Source organism: Taudactylus pleione, unplaced genomic scaffold, assembly GCF_031769625.1.
Source record: "Taudactylus pleione unplaced genomic scaffold, aTauple2 ptg000647l, whole genome shotgun sequence".
Lineage (NCBI taxonomy): Eukaryota > Metazoa > Chordata > Amphibia > Anura > Myobatrachidae > Taudactylus > Taudactylus pleione.
The window spans coordinates 4,207,399-4,230,536 of NW_028285049.1; the positions used below are offsets into that span (position 1 = coordinate 4,207,399).

Here is a 23,138-nt window from a genome sequence, read left to right on the forward strand (position 1 = left end):
TGACCCAAAAACATCTCGAGCTCTCTCCTCCCTTTTATTCCTAATGTCTATCAGTCCCATATATGAGCTCTTGCTGCTGGACGATGGGATACTTATCGTCAATTAAAGAAACAAAATGATCCTGCGCACTGAGCTCTTTAAAGGAGATAAGCTGCTAACAACTTATAGGTATCCCCACCTATGTATATTAAACATGAATAAAAAGTATGTTGTAGCGCTCAACCTTCTCGTTCCGTCCAGTAATATATGAATGGCTAATTGTCAAATGAATGACTAATTATCATTAAATTGAAACAAATAGATTCTGATGGTGTAAATTGAGTACCATGTACCAAGTTATAGTCAATGAAAAAGATAAGATAATGATATCTCATTAGTATGAAAATCCCATTAGGTAGGAATGTACAATGTAACAGAATGGTAACCAGTACCCGTGTGTATCAAAGTATCACAAAAATATTTATTCACTAAACCAAGGATAGTTAAAACATGGAGCTTAGTAAATTTACCCCTAAGGGGCATATTCAATTAGGTGCGAAAAGCTGTTTTCAGCTAAAAAGTGTCACTGGTGACATCATTTCACCAGGCGAAAACTTATCCCCATATCCAATTCCAAAGACTTTTCGCCGGTGCGGAAAGTCAATGCATTGGAATCAGTGAAAAAGATTTGTCTATGAAAGCAGGTGGAAAAAAGTGCAGAACTGGGGTTTAGGGGTGCAAACTTACGGGAACCCCCTGCACCCTTGGGACAGCCCCCAAAAGGTAAACTGTGTCAAAACAAGTTTAAAAAAACCTTAAGAACACCCCAAAAAAGTACTTTCAATTTGTGGGCGAAAAAGACCAAAGTTGGGGGACAAACTTGAAAACTAGCGATATAGACTCCAGGGGGCCCCCAAGCATGGGGAGGTGTTTTTTAAGTTTGCAGGTGCTTGCGGAAGGTGTTTTTTTTTTAATTTTTAAAACATTAGCAACTTTTAAATATGCTAGCACTCATTTTCATGTACCCCAAATTTGCTGGGACTAGTTATTTTGATGAAAAAATATTGCTTAATGCCATTCTTCACCACTTATGCAAGGACGCTAATAGCAAGCAATAGAGAAAAGTTAAGTACCCAGAATAGCTTTATTAGGGGTACTAGTACATCCCTATAGTGATCCCCTATGTTAGTGCAGCTTTTCGGGGGGTACAGACTGTTTTCCCCATTTTTGACAGCAGTTTTTGTTAGCTCCGAATTCGCCGGGTGCCGTTTTCGCTGATTTCTAATGTAATACGGGGATAAGCGGGGACGCCTGCGATACTTTTCCACATGGAAAACCAGCGATGACTGCAAAAAAGTTTTCAACTTTTCTCACCTGATTGAATACGGGCCTAAGCGTCTATTGTTAATTAGAAATATATAGCACAGCGTTTATAACACCCAACTGAAAATGGATATTAAAAGGAATACATAAAATCTATATAATAATTGTTCCTGAGATCAGGAGATTTTAATATCAAATTAAAGACATATACATTTAACAAATAGGAGCAATCGATCCTTGTTTCAATGAAATATAGCACGGAATGGTACACAAAGCAATAATTAATAATCAAGCCCTCATGGAATGATGGTAAATATACATTGATAAGCTGGAGTCCCAAGTTTTTTGCCCTCCGTGAACGGAGGTTATCCTCTTTAATGCTTAATCAGTGAGGGAATAATATCCCAAAATCCTGTGGCTTAGATGATATTAGAGAACGTCACACTAAGTTGAATCTGATGTAATTAAGCAGATGAAATAACCGCTGTATGCTCACCATCCACTGGGGTCCGTTAGCCTGAGAAAGATGTAGCGTGTTAGCAGGCTGAGTGGAATCCCATGAGAGGAAGCCTGTGAGCGAGAGATGATTGGCTCTCTGGGCCTAATTCAGACCCGCTCGCGAGTGCTGAGCGCTCGCAAGCGGGTCGATGGAGGCGTTCCCATGGTGGGCGTGCCAGGGGCGTGGCTGCCCAGATGGAGGCGTTCCCATGGGAACACCTACCATCTGGGGCCGGCCCCACTGACATCACAAGTGCTCTGATAGAGCCAAAGCAGTCCAGGGCTTGCGGCAACGAGACCCTACCACAAGGGTCTCTTCGCAAGCCCGATGGTCGTGATGGTCTTGACCATTGCAACCATAATTTTGGCCGGTCACTATAGTGTGGGTGGGTACCCACAGCTATGCAGGCGGCCAGGAGGCCGCTCTTAAATTCAGAAGGCCGGCCCTGATTCAGAGCGAGCGCTCTGTCAGAGCGTCCGGCTCTGAAACAGGGCCTCTATGCGGCTAAATTCCTCCGGAATAATGAGCCGGCTTGCTGCTGTGGCTGAGCGGACAGAGCTGGCGTGACAGACGGGCACAAGAGGTGAAGTGCTGTTATCTCATGAACAGTGGTGGCCCGTGTAAGGAAGCTGTGTCCAAATCCGAATGAGTAACTCCAAGGGTAGCTCCAAAGAACATGTGTGAGAGAGTGACAGTGCGTCTATTGTAACTCATTGCGACTTTCAGCGGCAGACAAAAATATACCAGCAAAATTCAGTATTGCTATGGTGAAGGGACAACTGCTCCGAAAAGCAGCTATCCCATGAGTCCTAACATACACACTATCACCGGCGAAGGTTTACAGTATAAGTGCCCATGCATGAATGAACTGAGGAACTGATTCAGACCCGCTCGCTAGGCTGCGTTGACATGCAGCTGGCCGATTTTCGCTATCTGCGCATGCGTAAAAGACGCAGTGTGCGAATCAGTCACTGCGATCGGGAATTGATCGCACATTGAACATAGACAGCTCACTAGAATGAGTGACAGGATGAGCCATTTGTAGGTGGTGACAGGGAAAGGCCGATGAAAACGGGGGAGTGGTGGTGCGAACGCAGCCTAGCGAGAGGCTCTGAATCAGGTCCTGAGCTTCATCCATACATGATCAGAGCTTGATAAATTGTGGGCAGCCCCATCAGGACTACAATGGTGAATGGGCCCGCGTTACATAAAACATGTGCGCACGACATGTATAACGGGCCCATTCACCTTGAATAGGCTATTGCTATTATTGCGCTAGCTGGCTATTGTGCACATGAAGTATTCTTTTTAACAGTAATATGTCTACATTATTGCAGCTGTAACTCCCACCCCAAAAGTGGAGAATCCCAAATGCAAACCGTGGGAAAAGCTTCTGGATTCTCAGTGTGCCTGCAAAATGCCATATGAATGCGGGTAACGTATATGTTTATTTAACTATACATATTACAAATGTGAGCAGACCCCTGTGTTTTGGTTTTGGTATTGATTTTGGCTCTAAACCCATTTTCAAGTTTTGGCTTTGACCAAAATTCCTTGTGCGTTTTGGTTTTCATTAAAAATGGTCAAAAACAGGTAAATTGTGTAATTTGTATTTTTCTTCCCCTACATTATTATTAACAGTGGCGGATTTTACCTAGAGGCTGCGAGGCTGCAGCCCCCCCCAGTAAAATCCGCCACCTCAGTTTAGTCAGTGCAGTCCGTGACTGCACTCTCTACTGTACACTGTGACTGGCAGTGGCTTCCTATTGGAAGCGCTATCTGCCGGTCAGATACACATCAGGCAGTCTCAGGGAGGAGGCACCTCCCCCTGGGACTGCCAATCTGGGCTACTGATAGTAGAGAGCGGCTTCCAGTAGGCGGAAATCCTTTTCATTTTGGGGTGATGTAAGTCTACTTCCAAATTCCAGGGTAGTATCCGAAACTTTTTGCAGCTTCCTAGGTATCCTGTGATATTAATAGTCTGCACACAATATAAGTAGAAAAATATTATTTTTCTGCCGGATGAAAAGTCACTACCAAAATACAGAAAGACCAGGAGCCTCTCAGCCTGTCTCTAGCCTAAACTGCCTCTCTCACTCTGGGCCTGATTCTGCAAGGATCGTAATTACAAAGCTGCACACAGGCACAGTAATGGTAATGCAGAAGGCGGTATCATGCCTCCTGTGCATTACTTATCTGCACTGCGTTGTCCAATCTGTATAACACCGGCCGTCAGCCTAGAGGAAGAGGCCAAGAAATCTCCGGACGACGAATATCATGGCCTCCCCCCCAACGGCAGCGATACGACTCAGTTTCATGAACCTGAGGCCATCGCTGCCCCCTCCCCGTCCACACACGGCAGCAGTCTGTTGGTCAGTGATAGCCTGTTGCCAGTCTGCGAGCATGTTAGCAGCACCCATTCTGCACACTGGCAGTATGGGTCCTGCGCCTGCACAGACTCACGAACATCGGGAATCTGCGTTCAGCAGTGCACTGCTGAATCAAGCCCTCAGTACGGATTGCAACTGCGATCGTGGTAGCGATTACGCACGCAGTCTCACTGCGAAGATATGCTAATCCTCTGCGATCGCTATGCTGTCACAGCACAACATAAGGACGCCCACCTTACCTTACACACATCCGTAATACTTAGCAATACTGCAAAACCATCGGTAACATCGAGTACAATCGGAGCCTCACGCACACTTGCACAAGGTCAGACCTTACTCAGAGATTGCTAACCTCATCGCACGCAGTGAAAGCCCAAGCTGTGTATGGCATCGCAGTGTCTAATTTATGCACGCCCCAGTAACGGTGTTCAAACGCACTAGCACGCCTGCGTTTTGCCAACCCCCTATCAGCTCCCCTAAACGGTACTTCCTGTCAATCACTCTGCGATGGGTCTGCGTAGTCACTGCGATCACAGTCCCGATCGCAGTGGCTGGTTTGTGCAAGCGCACTGCGATGCATACGCATGCGCAGAATGCAACAATCGGCCGAATGCATGCGTAATCGTAGTTGCGATCGCTGCTGAATCAGGCCCTGTGTCTGTCCCTGCATACTATCAACAACATTGTTTCAATCTGAAGAGACCCCAGAGACAGCCTCTCTGTCTCTGGGGTCTCTTCATAATCGGGGGCCGGATGGTGGAAACTTCTCACTGAAGCAATTCAACATTGCCCCGGTGAGGGGACAGCTTCTCTGACAAAGCAGCAGTTCCTGCAATTAGTAACACTGCTACTTCAGTAACGGTGCTACTTACCTCCCCTGTGGCCGGCTCCTGCGCATGTGTCACCTGAGGCCACGCATGCACAAAACTGATGAGGAGGCGACAGAGGGATCCAATTAGATCCGTTTTGCATCCCCGGAACTTCCTCCTATAGGAAGGAGCGGGCCTCCAAAAATAAGCGCCATCCGGAGATGGCGTTTGTTCTCGCAGGCAAACTCTGAAAACTTTAAGTTTTCAGTTTGCTGATTCCTATCAGACCCTGATGATGAATGGCCCTTTACCTTAAATGTGCGTAAACTAGCATTTCCGCATGTGTACGTGATGAATGGACCTCCTCTATGTTCATCTGCCCGTGTCTCTGTCAACAGCGATTCTTTGCCTTCACACACAGATATAAATTAGCAGATGAGCTTAGTCACAGCGCCCCTATATGCCATCAAAAAGCCGAGAATTATGGAAAAAATAACGTTTAACCTGGTTCAACTCAAAATTGAGTAGATTAATCCCGTGAGATGCGAGATACAAGATTTCAGGGAAAATGTCGATTTGCCTAGTTACAACTAGGGGTGTGCACCGGCCACTTTTCATGTTTTGTGTTTTGGTTTTGGATCTGGATCTTTCTTCGTGTTTTGGATCTGGATTGGTTTTGCCAAAACCACCCTTCCCTGTTTTGGGTTCTGGGTTTTGTGTTTTGGATCTGTATTTTTTTTAAAAAAAGAATAAAAACAGCTAAACTCACAGAATGTGTTGGTTTTTCTGCTCCTATGCTATTATTAACCTCAATAACCTTAATTTCCACTCATTTCCAGTCTATTCTGAACACCTCACACCTCACAATAGTGTTTTTGTGTCCAAAAGGTTGCACCGAGGTAGCTGGATGACTATGCTAAGCGACACGAGTGGGCGGCACAAACACGTGGCCCATCTAGGAGTGACACTGCAGTGGCAGACAGGATGGCAGTTTGAAAAACTAGGCCCCAAACAGTACATAATGCAAAGAAAAAAAAGAGGTGCAAGATGGAATTGTCCTTGGGCCCTCCCACCCACCCTTATGTTGTATAAACAGGACATGCACACTTTAACAAACCAATCATTTCAGCGCCAGGGTCTGCCACACGACTGTGGCTGAAATGATTGGTTCGTTTGGGCCCCCACAAAACAAGCTGGCAATTAATCTGTCCCTGCACAAACTGGCTCTACGGAGGCAAGATGTCGTCCTCATCCTCCACATCCACCGATTCCTCACCCTCTTCAGTGTTGTGTACATTCTCATCCTCACAGACTATTAATTCGTCCCCACTGGAATCCACCACCACAAGTCCCTCTGTACGTTCTGGAGTCTGGTCTCCCTGAAAGAGTTGGTAATTCATTTTTATGAACATCATCTTCTCCACATTTTGTGGAAGCAGCCTCCTACGCCTTTCGCTGACAAGGTTCCCGGCTGCACTAAACACTCTTTCGGAGTACACACTGGAGGGGGGGCAACTCAGGTAAAATAGAGCCAGTTTGTACAGGGGCCTCCAAATTGCCTCTTTTTCCTGCCAGTACAGGTACGGACTGTCTGACATGCCTACTTGGATGCTGTCACCGATGTAATCCTCCACCATTCTGTCAATGGTGACAGTATCATATGCAGTGACAGTAGACATGTCAGAAATTGTTGCCAGGTCCTTCAGTCCGGACCAGATGTCCAAACTTGGTCCTGCCTGCCCTGCATCACCGCCAGCGGGTTGCTTAGGATACCTAAGTTTTTTCCTGGCAGCCCCAGTTGCGGGAGAAAATGAAGAAGGAGCTGTTGACATGTCACGTTCCGCTTCAGCTGACAGTGTTTTCACCAGCAGGTCTTTGCACCTCTGCAGACTTGTGTCGGCCAGAAAGAGAGACACCACATAGGCTTTAAACCTAGGATCGAGCACGGTGGCCAAAATGTAGCGGTCTGATTTCAAAAGATTGACCACCCTGGAATCCTGGCAAAGCGAATGAAGCGCTTCATCCACAAGTCCCACATGCCGAGCGGAATCGCTCCGTCTTAGCTCCTCCTTCACTTTCTCCAGCTGCTTCTGCAAAAGCCTGATGAGGGGAATGACCTGACTCAAGCTGGCAGTGTCTGAACTGACTTCACGTGTGGCAAGTTCGAAGGGTTGGAGAACCTTGCACAACACGGAAATCATTCTCCACTGCGCTTGAGTCAGGTGCATACCCCCTCCTTTGCCTATGTCATAGGTGGATGTATAGGCTTGAATGGCCTTTTGCTGCTCCTCCATCCTCTGAAGCATATAGAGGGTTGAGTTCCACCGCGTCACAACCTCTTGCTTCAGGTGATGGCGGGGCAGGTTCAAGAGTGTTTGCTGACGCTCCAGTCTTCGGCACACAGTCGCTGAAAGGCGAAAGTGGCCAGAAATTTTTCGGGCCACCTAAAGCGTCTCCTGCACGCCCCTGTCGCTTTTCAGAAAATTCTGCACCACCAAGTTTATTGTGTGAGCAAAACATGGGACGTGCTGGAATTTGCCCAGATGTAATGCCCGCAAAATATTGGTGGCGTTGTCAGATATCACAAATCCCCAGGAGAGTCTAAGTGGGGTAAGCCACTGGGCGATGATTTCCCTCAGTTTCTCTAAGAGGTTGTCGGCGGTGTGCCTCTTACTGAAACCGGTGATACACAGTGTAGCCTGCCTTGGAACGAGCTGGCGTTTCTGAGATGCTGCTACTGGTGACGCTACTGTTGTTGCTGCGTAAGGTGATACATCTACCCAGTGGGCTGTCACAGTCATATAGTCCTTAGTCTGCCCTGTTCCACTTGTCCACATGTCCGTGGTTAAGTGGACATTGGGTACAACCGCATTTTTCAGGACACTGAGGACACTTTTTCTGACGTTTCTGTACAGTCTCGGTATCGCCTGCCTAGTGAAGTGGAATCTAGACGGGATTTGGAACCGGGGACACACTACCTCCATCAATTGTCTAAATCCCACTGCACTAATGGCGGATACCGGACGCACGTCTAACACCAACATAGCAGTCAAGGCCTCAGTTATACGTTTTGCTTCAGGATGACTGCTGTCGTACTTCATCCTCCTCGCTAAGGACTGTTGGGGGGTCAATTGTTTAGTAAAAGTAGTGGTGTTCCTACTTCCTCTCTGGGATGATGAACGACTCCCAGCAGCAGCAACAGCAGCAGCAGGAGCAGTAGGCGTAGCAATGTAGGATCCTCCGGAGGAATCCCGGATAGGAGAGTCAGACATGCCAGAGACATGGCCTGCAGGACTACTTCCGATCCTGACTAAGGAGGAAATTGACGAGGAGGGAGTTGACGGTGTGGTTTGCAGGCGCTTGGATACAACAGGACAACGGGATTTAGGTGTCCCTGGACTGCTTACGGTCTTAGCCAAAGTTTCTGAACTTGACAGTAACTTTTTATGAACGCGCTGCAGGTGCCGTATAAGGGAGGATGTTCCTAGGTGGTTAACGTCCCTACCCCTACTTATTTCACCTTTACATATAGTACATATGGCAAGACAGTTGTTGTCCGGATTTGGATAGAAATATTGCCAGACCAAAGAGGTGGAATGTTTGGTCTTCTGCCCAGGCATGACCGTGATGGGCTTTTTCATCCCACAGACAACAACTGTCTCCCCCGGAGCCTGATTTAAACAAACCACATCACCATCAGAATCCTCCTCGCCAACTTCCTCCTCAGCGCCAGCTACACCAGTATCCTCATCCTGTTGTACTTCAACAGTGACATCTTCAATTTGCATATCAGCAAGTGGACTGTGGGTGCCCCTTTCAGCACTTGCAGGGGGCGTGCAAATGTTGGAAAGAACCACCTCTTCCCGTCCAGTGCTGGGAAGGTCAGGCATCGCAACCGCCACCACACTTGGACTCTCCTTGGGGATTTGTGATATCTTCTTAGAACGCACAGTTCTTCACTGTGCTTTTGCCAGCTTAACGCGTTTGATTTTTTTAGCGGGAGGAGGGCTTCCATCGTCATGTGAAGATGAACCACTAGTCATGAACATAGGGAAAGACCTTAGCCGTTCCTTGCCACTCCGTGTCATAAATGGCATATTGGCAAGTTTACGTTTCTCTTCAGATGATTTAAATGTTTTTTTTAAGGTCATTTTCCTGAACTTTGTCATTTGGGATTGTATGTGCCCTCTACTATGACATTGGGCATTGGCCTTGGCAGACGACGTTGATGGCATGTTATTGTCTATGTCATGACTAGTGGCAGCAGCTTCAGCACTAGGAGGAAGTGGTTCTTGATCTTTCCCTATTTTATTTTTATCGGAGAAAGTTTGGTCCTCCATTTATGTTATATTGATTTGATATATACGTGCGGCTAAGGCGCACACAAACACAGAAAATATTTTTTTATTTTTGTTGGAGACTAGTGCACTTTGTGGGTTACACCACGCTTTAAGAAATGAGCCAGCCGGCCCTTTACTTATGGGACACAGGCACACGCTTGGCGCTGCTCCTTTGTTGATGCACCCGCAGCCACAGTGCACACAATTCACAAACACAGAAAATATTTTTTTATTTTGTTTGGAGTGCCCCTTGGGGGTTACAGCACCCTTTAACGGTCAAGCCAGCCGGCCCTTTACTTATGGGACACAGGCGCACGCTTGGCGCTGCTCCTTTGTTGATGCACGTGCAGCCACAGTGCACACAATTCACAAACACAGAAAAAATAATTTTTTTTGCACTTGGGAGCACCCCTGATGGACAGAGCACCCCCTGGACAACACTACAGCACCCCTTTAGGACTGGGACACTGCACAGGACTTTGGAGTGGACACAGCCCCCATGGACAACTGACTGCACAAAACAGTCCAGCCAGCCCCTATGGACTTTGAAGGAGTGGACACAGCCCCTATGGACAACAGCAGCGCAGCACAGCACAGCACAGCACAACACTACACTGCACTACACTACACTACACAACCCAGCCAGCCCTAACTCCCACCCTCCCTCTTCACTGTCCACAGCTGAGTGAGAAAATGGCGCCGATGCGGGTACCTTATATAGGATCCAAAACCCGCGAGACCCGGAAGGCGGGATGATGACGTTTTGCCTCGATTTCAGATCCGGGTCAGGCGGGAAAAGTCGAGCCTGACTCGGATCGGCCTCGGATCGGGGGTGCTCGGGGGGGAAAAAGGGTTTCAGAAATCCGAACCCGCTCACCCCTAGTTACAACAAGGTCCAAAAATAATGCAAGACTCGGTACTACTTGGTATCCCTAAATTTCGCGTCTGCCAGATTTATCAGAGTCCTAACCATTCATCTCTAACACTTATTTATTTATTACCAGTTATTTATATAGCGCACACATATTCTGCAGCGATTTACAGAGAACATTTGACCATTCACATCAGTCCCTGCCCCAGTGGAGCTTACAATCTATGGCCCTGATTCAGAGCCGGACGCTCTGACCAGAGCGCTCGCTCTGAATCAGGGTCCACCTCCATAAATATGGAGCGTTCTCCTGGACGCTCGTATAGCTGTGGGTCACCACCCACAGCATATACGAGCGTGCAGGATGATGGTCGCGATGGTCTTGACCATCGTCACTGCGAGCAGAAGCCTGCGGTTGAGTTACTCAACCGCAAGGCCAGGAGTGATTTTGGCTCTATCAGTGATTTTGGCTCCACTGGGAGGAAACTGGAGCACCCGGAGGAAACCCACGCAAGCACAGGGAGAATATACAAATTCCACACAGATTCCATGGTGGGAATCGAACCCACGACCTCAATGCTGTGAAGCAGTAATGCTAACCATTACACTGTCTGTGCTGCTCATTATATTTGTATACTGTATATGAAGGGGCGTCGGAACGATTTTATGTTGAGAGGGGGAAAAATAAAATCGTTCCGACACCCGTTGGCCCCCCCTCTTACCTCCCGTCCTCCCCCACTCTTTTACCTGAGTGACTAGTTCCCCCCCCCCCCAAAACATTTCAAAGGAGAGGCGGCTGTGGACTGTCAGGGGCTGTGTAGCTTTATAGCAATAGGCTGCACAGCCCCTGCACTGCACGGAGGAGGAGGAGGTGTAATGTGCAGGGTTTTAACTTAAAGACCGCACATTACACCTCCTCCTCCATGCGGTGCAGGGGTTGTGCAGCCTATTACTATAAAGCACAGCCCTTGACCATTCGCGGCCGCCACTCCTTTCAAATGTGTGGGGGGGGAGGCGAGCAGCCCCCTTGCCACCCCCCCCCCGTTCCAACACCCATTTGTATATGGGCATTTATGCATAAAGCTATAACTATCCAACTGTACAGAAGCTGTAGCTGGCATAGGTATAGAATAAGTAGGATGATGCATAACTTTGTGTTGGCTGCATTTTTTATCTGATGTCCAATTAAGTGGTGATATGGGTTTTTCATTAAAGATCCTCCAGAGGAAACATTAAGTTATTTAACATAAGCAATTAAGTGAATACAAAATGTATAAATCAATTACTAGTCTATGAACAACCATGCAATCTCCAATTATATGTGGTGGTCAATACATTTAAGCACCAGTGTCTGCAGTGAGTAGTGAATATTAATGTGTTTGAATGAATAAGCTACCGAGTAATTAAGAGAAGGTGGTTCTCTCTCTCTCTGAGGACCCTATTTATCATTGTATATTTGCAGCATATCTCTAGAAAACACCCATATTCAGGGGACACATGCAAATATTAAGGATTAATCCTGCCCACTGTGAGGAGCTCTGCAAATCAATTTAATAATGAGGTACATGACATGGGGCAGAGTGAGAAAACATGGTGAGGCATGTCTGTTATCTGGAAATCCCGAGGCCCCAAGCACTCCAGGTAGCAGATCCCACACCTGTTATAGCAACATTTTACACATCTGTTGTTAATAAAGCTGACCAGCAATTACAAAACCATTGTGTAAATTAGTTGATAAATCTCTACAATGTAATATTATGTTTGAAAATAGTTATATAACGCCTTTAAAGGGAATTAAACAATTGTTACTGGGAATTTCCACTCAAATAGTAAAATTTAATAGAGGGCAGCCCCCGTGTGCTGCAGTGCTTGGGTACGGGATGCCGGCACTCGGGATTCCGGCGGTCAGAATTCTGATACCGACTTCCCGAGAGAGTTAGGATACTGACACTTGTCTCTCAGTGACCCTAACCCTCTCCCTACCCTAACCCTCCCTTCCAGGGGCGTTTCTAGAGAGGAGGAGACCCGTGTGCAGTCTCCGACATGGGCCCCCTCCTCTCCGCCCGGCGGCCGGCAGCGCACTGAGCTGTGCACGGCCAGCGCCGGAGTTATAGACTCTGGGCACTAGAGTGTGCCCAGAGTCTATAGTGTATAGTTTATGGCCGCGGCAATTTTTCCAGTAGGACTCCGGAGAGATAAGTATTATTATTGGTGCAGGGTGTACAGTGCGGGGCCCCCCTGGACCCAGGGGCCCGTGTGCCCCGCACACCTGCACCCATTATAGATACGCCCCTGCTTCCTCCCCGATGCCTAAACATAACCTCCCCGCCTAGTTCCTAAACTTAACCTTCCCCCTAGTGCCTAACCCTAACCCTCCCCCTAACCGCAGTGCTTCCTGTCAGGATGGTGGCGCCAGGAATCTAACAGGTTTCGAGATTCCGGCGCCGGCATCCTAAGCGCCGTCATCCCCACTGTTGGTATATTGAACGGATCCCGTGCTGCAGCATTCTCGCTCACCTGCTTAACCGACCTATGGCATGTCCTGGCATTGTATTTGCTGCGGCTTCAGACCCGCTGTCAGTTTGATTTTCGGAAACTTTATTATTCAATCTGATCATGACGCAGAGGAACCGGGATACTGCAGCAGACAACAGCTGGGAAAGATATACAATTTATTTTTATGTAGCTGTATCCATATTGTATATATTACATTATACTATGTGATCTGCATCTAATTTATTTGTACTGGGAAAATTGGCAGCTGATGTTGTAGTGCAGGACCTTATTTATCACTGGACGACACAAAGGCATCTGTTTTTGCAGACTTTGGGCCTGATTCTGGGTCGCAATTATTGTCAATGCTACGCTGGTCAGCTACTGTGGATTGCAAATGGAATGATAATGCAACTTTACTCCCATATTCTGACCTTGCTATAGCGCCGCCCCGCAGCTCCATTCGCCAACATCACTGTCATCGTCATCTACGCCCACCTCACATTAGGTGCAGGAAAGTCATCTGAATCTAGCGCCCACTTTGCATACACACGACTCAGAACAGGATGCACCTCTAGCAACACACCCGTGACATATGCCGACACACTAGCACTAGCCGGCGTTGTATTTTTTGCTTAAGAATGGTTGATGCATTCTTGTGATGCGAATTTAGGTGAAATTATCACACTACAATCCGCATTTCAAATACAGATTCTAGTAAATAGGGGCCTAAATGTGGTCACATATATGGAGTTGCGCGTAGGTCAGATTAGGGACCTTTATTAATATTTATCGTGGTATATAGTGCGGGTTTATAGAAGTGGAGATGTTGCAGCAATTATCTTCTAAGGTGCTAGATAAATGATAAGTAAAATCTGATTGGTTGCTATGGGCAACATCTCTACTTCTGAAAACCCGCCCTTTAGTAATTATACCCCTTACAGTGTCATCTAAATCAGGTCTGTTCTTCCTTCATTCTCTTCCTCTCTCTCTGAAGCCATCAACTCAATATTATTAAACCGAACACAGAATACTAATTCAACCACCTTAGTGGGGGTATAACATACAATTGTGTACATGATACATAACTTTACAAATTTAACATATTCTTTACAATTATTCAAATAGTTTTCTCCTTCGCATACTGTACATTTTCAATAAATATTATAGGCTATATACAAAGCAATATGGAGCTGTACAGTTTAAAAAGCAACTTGTAGCCGGCTGCACAGGTTCCTGGAAACGGGATGCAGTCGGGATGCTGACGGTCTAAATGCCGACCGTCGGCATCCCGACTGTCCAATCCCGGCAAGTGTCTAAAGACAGGCGTCAAAATCCCGACACCTGTAGACCTATGCCGGGAGCCCGTCACCCAGCTTACCGATCAACAGCCACGCGGGGGGGGGGGGGGGTTAGGTTAGGGGCTTCCGGGAGGGACTTAGGGTCAGGCACCCCCCCGGGAGGTAGGGTTAGGCTAGGGGAAGAGGGGGGATAGGGTTAGGGTTAGGCACCCCCGGGGGGAGGTTAGGGTTAGGCACCCCCCAAGGAGACTTGGGGTTAGGCTATTAGGTTTAGGCACTTGGGGGGAAGGTAAGGGTTAGGCACTTGGGGGAGAGGTTAGGGTTAGGTACTTGGGGGAGAGGTTAGGGTTAGGCACACCTAAGGGAGGGTTAGGGTTAGGGGGGTAGGTTTAGGTTAGCAATACTTACCTAAATGATCACTCAGGATTTTCACCCCTACCGGGCTGCCGCTGTCGGGGTTAGAACCGCCGGCCAGTCCCCTGGAAACATTATTTAATACTCAATGAGCCAAATGTTTCATTTGTTTCAACTACTGTATACCACTGCTTGCTCCTGAACAGATGGTAGACTGTAAGCGCTCACAAGTAGGATAGTCACTACACTTTGTTTCACGTCTTCATCTCCTTTGAGAACTTCATCTATACTTGTTTTATTTTTGTGCAATTGTATTTGTATGATTTCTCCAGCACTGCAGATATTTTAGTGCTTTACAATAAGGATGAGGATGAACGATGCAGCATTAGGCTAATAACTAGCTGACCTACAATATATAATATATAATATAATGTCTGAAGAAGCTGGTCTGGTGGTTACTTATCCTCTCCTAAACCATGGGAGAATTCTAACAAAGCCATACATATATACAAGGTGTATTTACATTATATTTAATTTTACACATGAAACAAATGTGTACATGTTTGAAACATGTCATAACATTTTGTACTGCACTTGTATTTCAGCTCCTCGCTGCCGGTGTGTGCTGTAGATGGACGGACGAGCAAAAAAGTTGCCCTCTCAGTCTGCAAATTGCATGCTCTGGAATGTGCAGGGTGGCAATACACCGTGACTGAAGATGCACATTGCAAATTCCCGGTATCAGTAGGAAGGCCATGTGACTCGTGCCACCTATGGGAGACATGCTCAGGTAAGGAGTACTGCCATTTGTTAGTTAGAATAGCATGGAAAAATAAAGTCTGCAAGTTAAAATGATGCAGCTGGCCCATCGCATATCAATATATATAAAAAGAACTCATTTGGAGGTTCGGTTCAGTTAGGTATTATAAGAAAAAGTGAGCTTGTCACGAATCTACTCATTGTTGCATACCCAGGTCCTCGGTGGCTGTAGCGGCCCCATGCTGCGCTCATAAGGACCCATTTATTACTGATCGCATTTTGCAATGCGATCAGGGCATTCAGTACCGCCCATGATCGCATTGCAAAATGCGATCATGCTGGCTGAATGTATGTACCGGCACATGCAGGGAGACGGGCTCCGAAAGGAGCCCGTCCCTGCGATGTGGCCGGAGTGCATGCGGGACTGCACATGAGCTGTGCCCATTGCCGGCGGAGGGATCTGGGAGATCCCTCCGACGGCTGAAATGCGGTAAGTCCCCATAGGCTACAGTGGCTAACGCTATCTTCAGATCGCGTTAGCTGCTGGGGCCAATATCGGGAATTCTTCGCATTCCCGATATTGATACATTTGGCAGCATCGCATCCCCCATAGAAACCTATGGGGGAGGCGTCTGCGGGTGGCAATGGAGGGATCGCAGCAGGTATCGGAGATACCTGCTGCGGTCCCTCTTTCATACATCCGGGGGATACTTAATATTTGAGGTAAACCCCCGAAAACAGGTGTTTTCGGGGAATTTACCTCAAATTAACTTTGATAAATGGTACAGTAAGTCTGTCGATGCTCCTCCATTTGCGTATAGATGAGAAGGGAGTAGTGCAACATGAGGCAGTTACAACAATTGGGTGTCAATAAGTACAATTGCATATTTTGTAATGACTTATTGAACGTCTCTCGATACTATGTTTTTAGATTTGGGCGAATATATTCTTTAACATATTTGATAACTGCACAGAACCAGGATTTGTGACATTGTGCAGAGGGGGCAGGGGGCACAATGATGCCATTCAGGGATCATCACACCCCTCTGCTCTCCATTCCACTAATCCCGGAGTCTCTCGGATGTTCAGGGACAGTAGGTAAGTTTGTCCTTAAGCCATTGATCTTGAAACTACAGCCTATGATTTCACTAGGAACTAGTATCACTGAGGGACAAATGAAACAGCCATTTTTTGGCTGAATGAATATTCAATAAAATTAAGGCTTTCAATTCACTAGGAACTAGCATGTCTAACTATCCACTAGGAACTATCAGGCCTATAAATTAGCTAGAAACTAACGAGCCCATCAACTTACAATGGCCAATCAATTAATTAGGAACTAACAAGCCTATTAATTCACTTGGAAGGAAATAGTGAGTCTATCAATTTACTATGAATTGGTGACATCACTCATCATTTTGTGGACTGAACCAATATTAATGAGAAATCAGCCTATTGATTTAGTAAGAATCAGTGGATGACAGGCTGAGGCAGCCATTTTGTAAGTTGAACAAGAGAGTGAGGCTGCCACTTAGTGACATCACTATTGTGCTTTGCTGATGTCAGCGATTCTCATTAACATTGGTTCAAATTATTAAATATAAATATATATCTATATATATATCTATATCTATATATATTTATATCTTTGTTTTTTTAACACATTGCACTTTTTATTTTTAAGAAAAGGGGCTGTGAATATCGAGGAGATGCGAAAGGAAAGGGTTAGAAAGGAGACATGTTGGTACACTCATCACACCTAAGATAGCCTAATTTTACTGATCATTGTAAAGCATAATTGCCAACATTCTGGCTGCCCCAGCCAAGTCAGCACAGAGTGGGGCCTAGAGTGCCATAAGGTGGGGTGTGGCGGGGATATGATGCGGCACTGGGGGGCGGAGCAAGGAGCGTGACCACTCATTGCTCCCTCTACACAATGCAGAGATTACCGGCATTGTGAAGCAGGGGCCGGGTCTACGATGAAGCGATTCAGCGCAAATTTGAATATCTCTTCCCTGGGAATGCCCGGAGAGGAGACACAGTTGGAGGGCGGGGCTGGGCTCCTATGTCATTAGGCTTGACGCACCACAGGAAACCGATATGAATAGCGGGACCGCAAGGAGGGACTGGCTAAATGACGCAATTTTGCATCATTTAACCCCGCTCCCTACCAACGGATCCACGAATCCCAGCAATTATGCTGTGATTCCTGGCAATTACCTCTCCATCCTGCCCACTTCACTAGGAAACGGGCTGGATTTGGGAAATCCAGATACTCTTTCAGAGGTGCGGGGTGCTCCCCGAAAATTCGGGAGCCTCCTGTAACAACAGAGAGAGTAGGTAAGTATGAGTCAGAGTCACTAAAGGAGACAAGGGAGCGGAGCACTGGTGACACAGAGAATGGTAGGGAAGAACAAGTGGGAGGAGGGCCCTGCCTGTAAGAGATTGCATACTAAGGGGAAAGGATAAACAGTTGGGGGGGGTGAAGTGGGAAGTTGCAAGGTGGACAGATGGAGGATTGAGTTTTGAGATATGAGAAGGCTGGTACACTAACACTTTAATAAAAAAGGTACATTTCATGGGCACGTTTAGAGCTGGGGAATCGGACTGAGCGAAATCTTGGGGAGGAGCATAAGAGAAAGTGATCAGAGTGGAGGAGAGGCGATGGTCAGAGGAGGAACAGAAGGAAGGAGCGTGGAAACAGTGGTTTAAGACTTTGGGCTCGAGTCTATTCAACGCGAAATGAATAGCGACGGGGATCAGCTCCCGGAGCTATTCAATTCATCACGCTGCTAAGCCCGACTAAGGATTTCTTCTCGCATCCCATAGCAGAAATCCAACAAAAGTCCAGACGCGATGCTGTTTTCTGCCTTTAGCGCCGGGAAATCAGCATCGCACCGGAAAGTTTAGTTGGAGAATGCCTGTTCTCGCGCCTAAACACCCTGTTTAAGGCGCGAGAACCAGCCTTCCCTGACCTAACTTCGCACAGAATTGAATAGCTCCAGGAGCTCTTTCCCGGTGCTATTCAATTCGCTTTTAATTGAATCGTGCCCATTGTAAGTGAGCGTGAGTAGTCTGAACTGGGGGCCTGATTCAGACTCACTCGCGAGCGCTGAGCGCTCGCAAGTGGGTCGATGTTGGCCCAGTGCGCATGCCCACGAGGAGCCGGCTCCGTTGTGCGCATGAGCGAGACCCGGATAGCGACGGCCGAGCCGTCGCTCCGGGTCTCGCTACAAAGGAGGCGTGCTGTCGATGGTGAGTGACAGCACGCCCCCTTTGGTGGGCATGCCAGGGGCGTGGCTGCCCAGACGGAGACGTTCCCATGGGAATGCCTACCGTCTGGGGCCGGCCCCACTGACCACTGACATCACTAGTGATGTTAGTGGGAGTGCTTTTGGCTCTGATAGAGACAAAAGCACTCCTGGGCTTGCGGCAGCGAGACCCTACCGCAGGGTCTCGTCGCAAGCCCGATGGTCGCGATGGTCTTGACCATCGCGACCATCTTTTTGGCCGTTCGCATAAGCTGTGGGTGGTCACCCACAGCTATGCGAGCGGCCAGGAGGCCGCTCTAATTTTATGTAGGAGGGCCCTGATTCAGAGCGAGCGCTCTTGTCAGAGCGTCCGGCTATGAATCAGGCCCTTAATCCTGCTCTAGGACTGAGTAGAAGGGAGGAGAGGGTGGACCCATGGGCAATAACAAAGAGGGAGGAGGAGGCAGTCCCCTCCCATCATCATCCCCAGCTTCTCCTTTCCACCTCTGTAGTTGGTCCCACCTACCAGGAGCCGGCTCCGTTGTGCGCATGCGCGAGACCCGGATAGCGATGGCCAAGCCGTCGCTCCGGGTCACAAGTGATGTCAGTGGGAGTGCTTTCGGCTCTGCTTGAGCCAAAAGCACTCCGGGGCTTGCGGCAACGAGACCCTACCACAAGGGTCTCGTCGCAAACACGATGGTCGCGATGGACTTGACCATCGCGACCATCTTTTTGGCCGGTCGCTATAGCTGTGAGTGGTCACCCACAGCTATGCGATCGGCCAGGAGGCCGCTCAAAAAAAATAGAGGGACGGCCCTGATTCAGAGCGAGCGCTCTGTCAAAGTGTCCGGCTCTGAATCAGGGCCAGGATTCAGAGCACGATAAGGAAGTCAGTGCAGCAAGTTGCTGAGGAGAGAGGCAGACCTCACACAAAAAATTAGACAAGCAGCAGCTTTAAAAATGTATTGAAAAGTGGAGAGGCGAGAGAGAGGGAAACCAGAGAGTCGCAGGTTATAGTGGTCTAAGCTGAAATGAGAATGTGAATGAAGGTGTTGATGGCATCAGAGGTGAAGAAGGGCTGGATTTTGGCAGTGTTCCATTCCAGAGGTGAGAACGGTGGGATAGAGAGGTGTTCATCTTTATATTCCTTTTTCTTGGAGGAGACTAACCAGTCTCTATTAGCTGCTGTATACTTGACTTTTTCCATTCAACTTATGAGATTTCCAAGGGAAGAGGTGTAGAGTAGAGAAGAGGGTTGAGAACGAATGCTTGGGGGGCGCCTGCAGGTAGAAGAACTGAGGGGTAGGTGGAGACAAAGATAGATACAGACAAGGAACATTTGTAACGAGTCATTTCTTTTATGTTTTTTTTGTGCTTCCAGTTGTTAATAAAACATTATAAATGAGGCATTCGGCCATCACTAACTTTTACAATGCTTGATACAGATTTCGTAATTTGTTCTTGGTCCAATTAAAGCATACTAACATATGTTAAATGACTAAGAGACACATAAATAAAAAGACTAATTGCTACAAGAACCTTCTTCATATGATTATAAATCCCAAAGAAAGGATGCTATTCAACTTAATGGTGACAAGCAGAAAGTTATTATGGAAATAAGGCCTATGTTTAATAAATTGCAATATATAAATGAGCTCCCTCCAGTTAATCACTGCTATTCAGTATTCACCACCACAAATTCTACAGACTAATCTCTCCAATGCAATGCTCATCATTATTACAGCCTACGTGTCCTAATTGTACAACACACAAATGGACAAAGGGGGCCATTCAGACTCGTTCGCGAGCAAAGGACGCTCGCAAACGGGTCGATGTTGCCCCACTGCACATGCGCACGACGGAGGGAGATACGTCGTGCGCATGCGCGAGACCCGGACTGCGACAGCCAAGCTGTCGCTCCGGGTCTCGCACCAAAGGGGGCGTGCTGTCGATGTTGATTGACAGCACGCCCCCTTTGGTGGGCGTGCCGGGTGCGTGCCTGCCAGACGGAGGCGTTCCCATGGGAACGCCTACCGTCTGAAGCCGGCCCCACTGACATCACTAGTGATGTCAGTGGGAGTGATTTTGGCTCTGATAGAGCCAAAATCACTCCAGGGCTTGCGGCAGCGAAACCCTACTGCAGGGTCTCCGTCGCAAGCCCGATGGTCGCGATGGTCAAGACCATCGTGACCATCATCATGGACGCTCGCTATAGCAGTGGGTGGTAACCCACAGCTATACGAGCGTCCATGAGGACGCTCCAAAAAAAGGTAGGAGGGCCCTGATTCAGAGCGAGCGCTCTGGTCAGAGCGTTCAGCTCTGGCCCAAAGACCATAGGACCGCTTCAAACATAAAAGCAAACTCTGAGGATAGCCACAATGGTGAACAGCTTATGATATAAATGTCTTAAATTTTCTTCTATAATAATAAGTGTTAATAAAAAAAAAATTAATAACATTTTAGTATACAGTAATTTTACACAACTATTTAAATGGAACTAGTCACTCAAATTCGGGATGTAGTTAATAGACTGGCGGACATGATGCCACCGGTCTAAATTTCGATGATACATGCCCAACACGGGAAGACAGGCGTTGAAATACCGACGCGCATCTTAATCCCGATGCCGGAAGCCCGACCCCCGCCATCCCGATCGTCAAGAGCCGGGTAAGCATTTTACTTAGCCCGGGGATGGGGGGGATAGGTTTAGGGACGCCCGGGGGGCCTTAGAGTTAGGCACCCCCAGGAAGGGTTAGCTTAGTGAAAGGGGGGGTTAGGTGCCATGAGGGGGAGGTTAGGGTTAGACACCCCCGTGAGGGTTAGGTTTAGGGTGCGGGAAGATGGGGTTGTTTAGGCACCCCTGGGGGGACTTAGAGTTAGACACCCCCTGGAGTTTTAGGGTTAGGCACCCCCAAGGGAGGTAGTTCTGGGGGGGGGGTAAAGGGAGGGTAAGGTACTTAGCCAACGTCCGGATGTCCTCCTATCTGGCTGCCATAGTCGGGATTGAACTTGGCGGCTAAACTGCCATCGGTATCTCAATCACATTCTGGCAAATTCTCCTGGGTAAATAAAGTTGCATTGTCAGATAAGAGAAAATAATCATCCTACTTACCAGTCCCTACACTAGAGGTCCGGGGGATGCCCCATGCCGCCATTTCTGTTTGGGCTGTGTCGTTTGCCTTGCAGCCTGAGCCAAAGTTGATTGATACTGACAAAAAGATATCAAAGGGTGCTATCAGATTTGAACTATAAAAATTTACCTTTTACAAGTAAAATGCGGTTGCTAAAGAGAGGAGCTGACCCCCCAAATTAGTAGTACAAAGACAGGAAATTTAATGGAGCTCTGTTTACTTGGAAATGTAAATAAAACATATTAATACAAATAAACCAAACATACATAAAAAAAAATCATATAAAATATATTAGATAAATGTGTCCTGTAGATAAGAACAATTTCTTGCAAGACCCTAATCCATCAATTGAGGTCAGTGGATTAGTATCATACTTGCCTACATTTGAAAAAAGCATTTCAGGGAGAGTGTGAAAGCAGCACCTATGAGCACGGTGGTAAAGTGGGCGTGTGCTGCTACATCTGAGAGGTGTGTCATAATACTGACTTACAGCCAAATGTAAACGAGCAACAAAGCAGTTACTAAGATCTACTAGTTGATGAAAACACACTAATACTTTTCAGGGCTTGCTCATGTACTGTATTGTGTTTTAGAAGGGGTTCCATACAGATGTCCAAGATAAATCTTATATTGAAATGCATGTAGCTATAGGGATCATTGTGCCTTATAACCAATGCAGGGAAATGGCACTGATTATACCATTTTAATGTATTTATCTCTAATTTATTTATTATTTTCAAGTATATATTAGCTACATAATGGGGGTAAGGTGCAGTCAGGGAGATAGCTAGGCTCTGCAGGGAATCAGGGAGATTTCTACAATTTCAGGGAGTCTCCCTGATTGTGGCAAGTATGGTCTGTACTTCACCTATATGATGAGTTTGTTCAACAATTTGTTAATAAATGTCCAATAAAGTGTTACTATGCCAATATCCAGCAACCAACTTAAAAATGTTTGCAGATTTGTTCAAAGCCAGCAACAACAAAAAATTAACTCCTGAAGCCGATCAGCATGAAAGTCAATTTCACCAACAAAAGTTGATTCAGAGGTGCACGCTAAGTGCACGCAATGCCGATGACCATGGGTGTAACTATCATAGGTGCAGCTGCTCTGGGGCCCAGAGCTGAGGGGGGCCCATCTTTCTTGTCAAAGTTACATGTGCTATATACATTTGTCCCCATTGGGTGGTACATAGAAGCCCTTATAGGGAATAGGTCCTGTGCATGCACAGATTCACGATAATCGTTGTATCAGGTTGTAGGAATTTTGCTGCACATAGTCACACTAACTCCCTCTATGCACAGTCACACTAACTCCCTCTATGGACAGTCACTCTAACTCCCTCTATGCACAGTCACTCTAACTCCCTCTATACACAGTCACACTAACTCCCTCTATGTTCAGTCACAGTAACTCCCTCTATGTACAGTCACAGTAACTCCCTCTATGTACAGTCACAGTAACTACCTCTATGTACAGTCACAGTAACTCCCTCTATGTACAGTCACACTAACTCCCTCTATGTACAGTCACACCAACTCCCTCTATGCACAGCCGCACTAACTCCCTCTGTACACAGTCACAGTAACTACCTCTATGCACAGTCACACTAACTCCCTCTATGCACAGACACTCTAACT

The 23,138-nt window shown here is 47.1% G+C and overlaps 1 protein-coding gene across 1 annotated transcript in view; it reads left to right on the plus strand.

The window, feature by feature from the left end:
- C7 (complement C7) overlaps positions 1 to 23,138 on the plus strand; it is a 126,711-nt gene that overhangs the window by 97,896 nt on the left and 5,677 nt on the right. The window contains exons 16-17 of the mRNA XM_088455236.1: positions 3,139 to 3,235; positions 14,962 to 15,146. Of these exons, the coding sequence (XP_088311362.1) occupies positions 3,139 to 3,235; positions 14,962 to 15,146 (282 nt within the window). The remainder of the gene's footprint in view (positions 1 to 3,138; positions 3,236 to 14,961; positions 15,147 to 23,138) is intronic.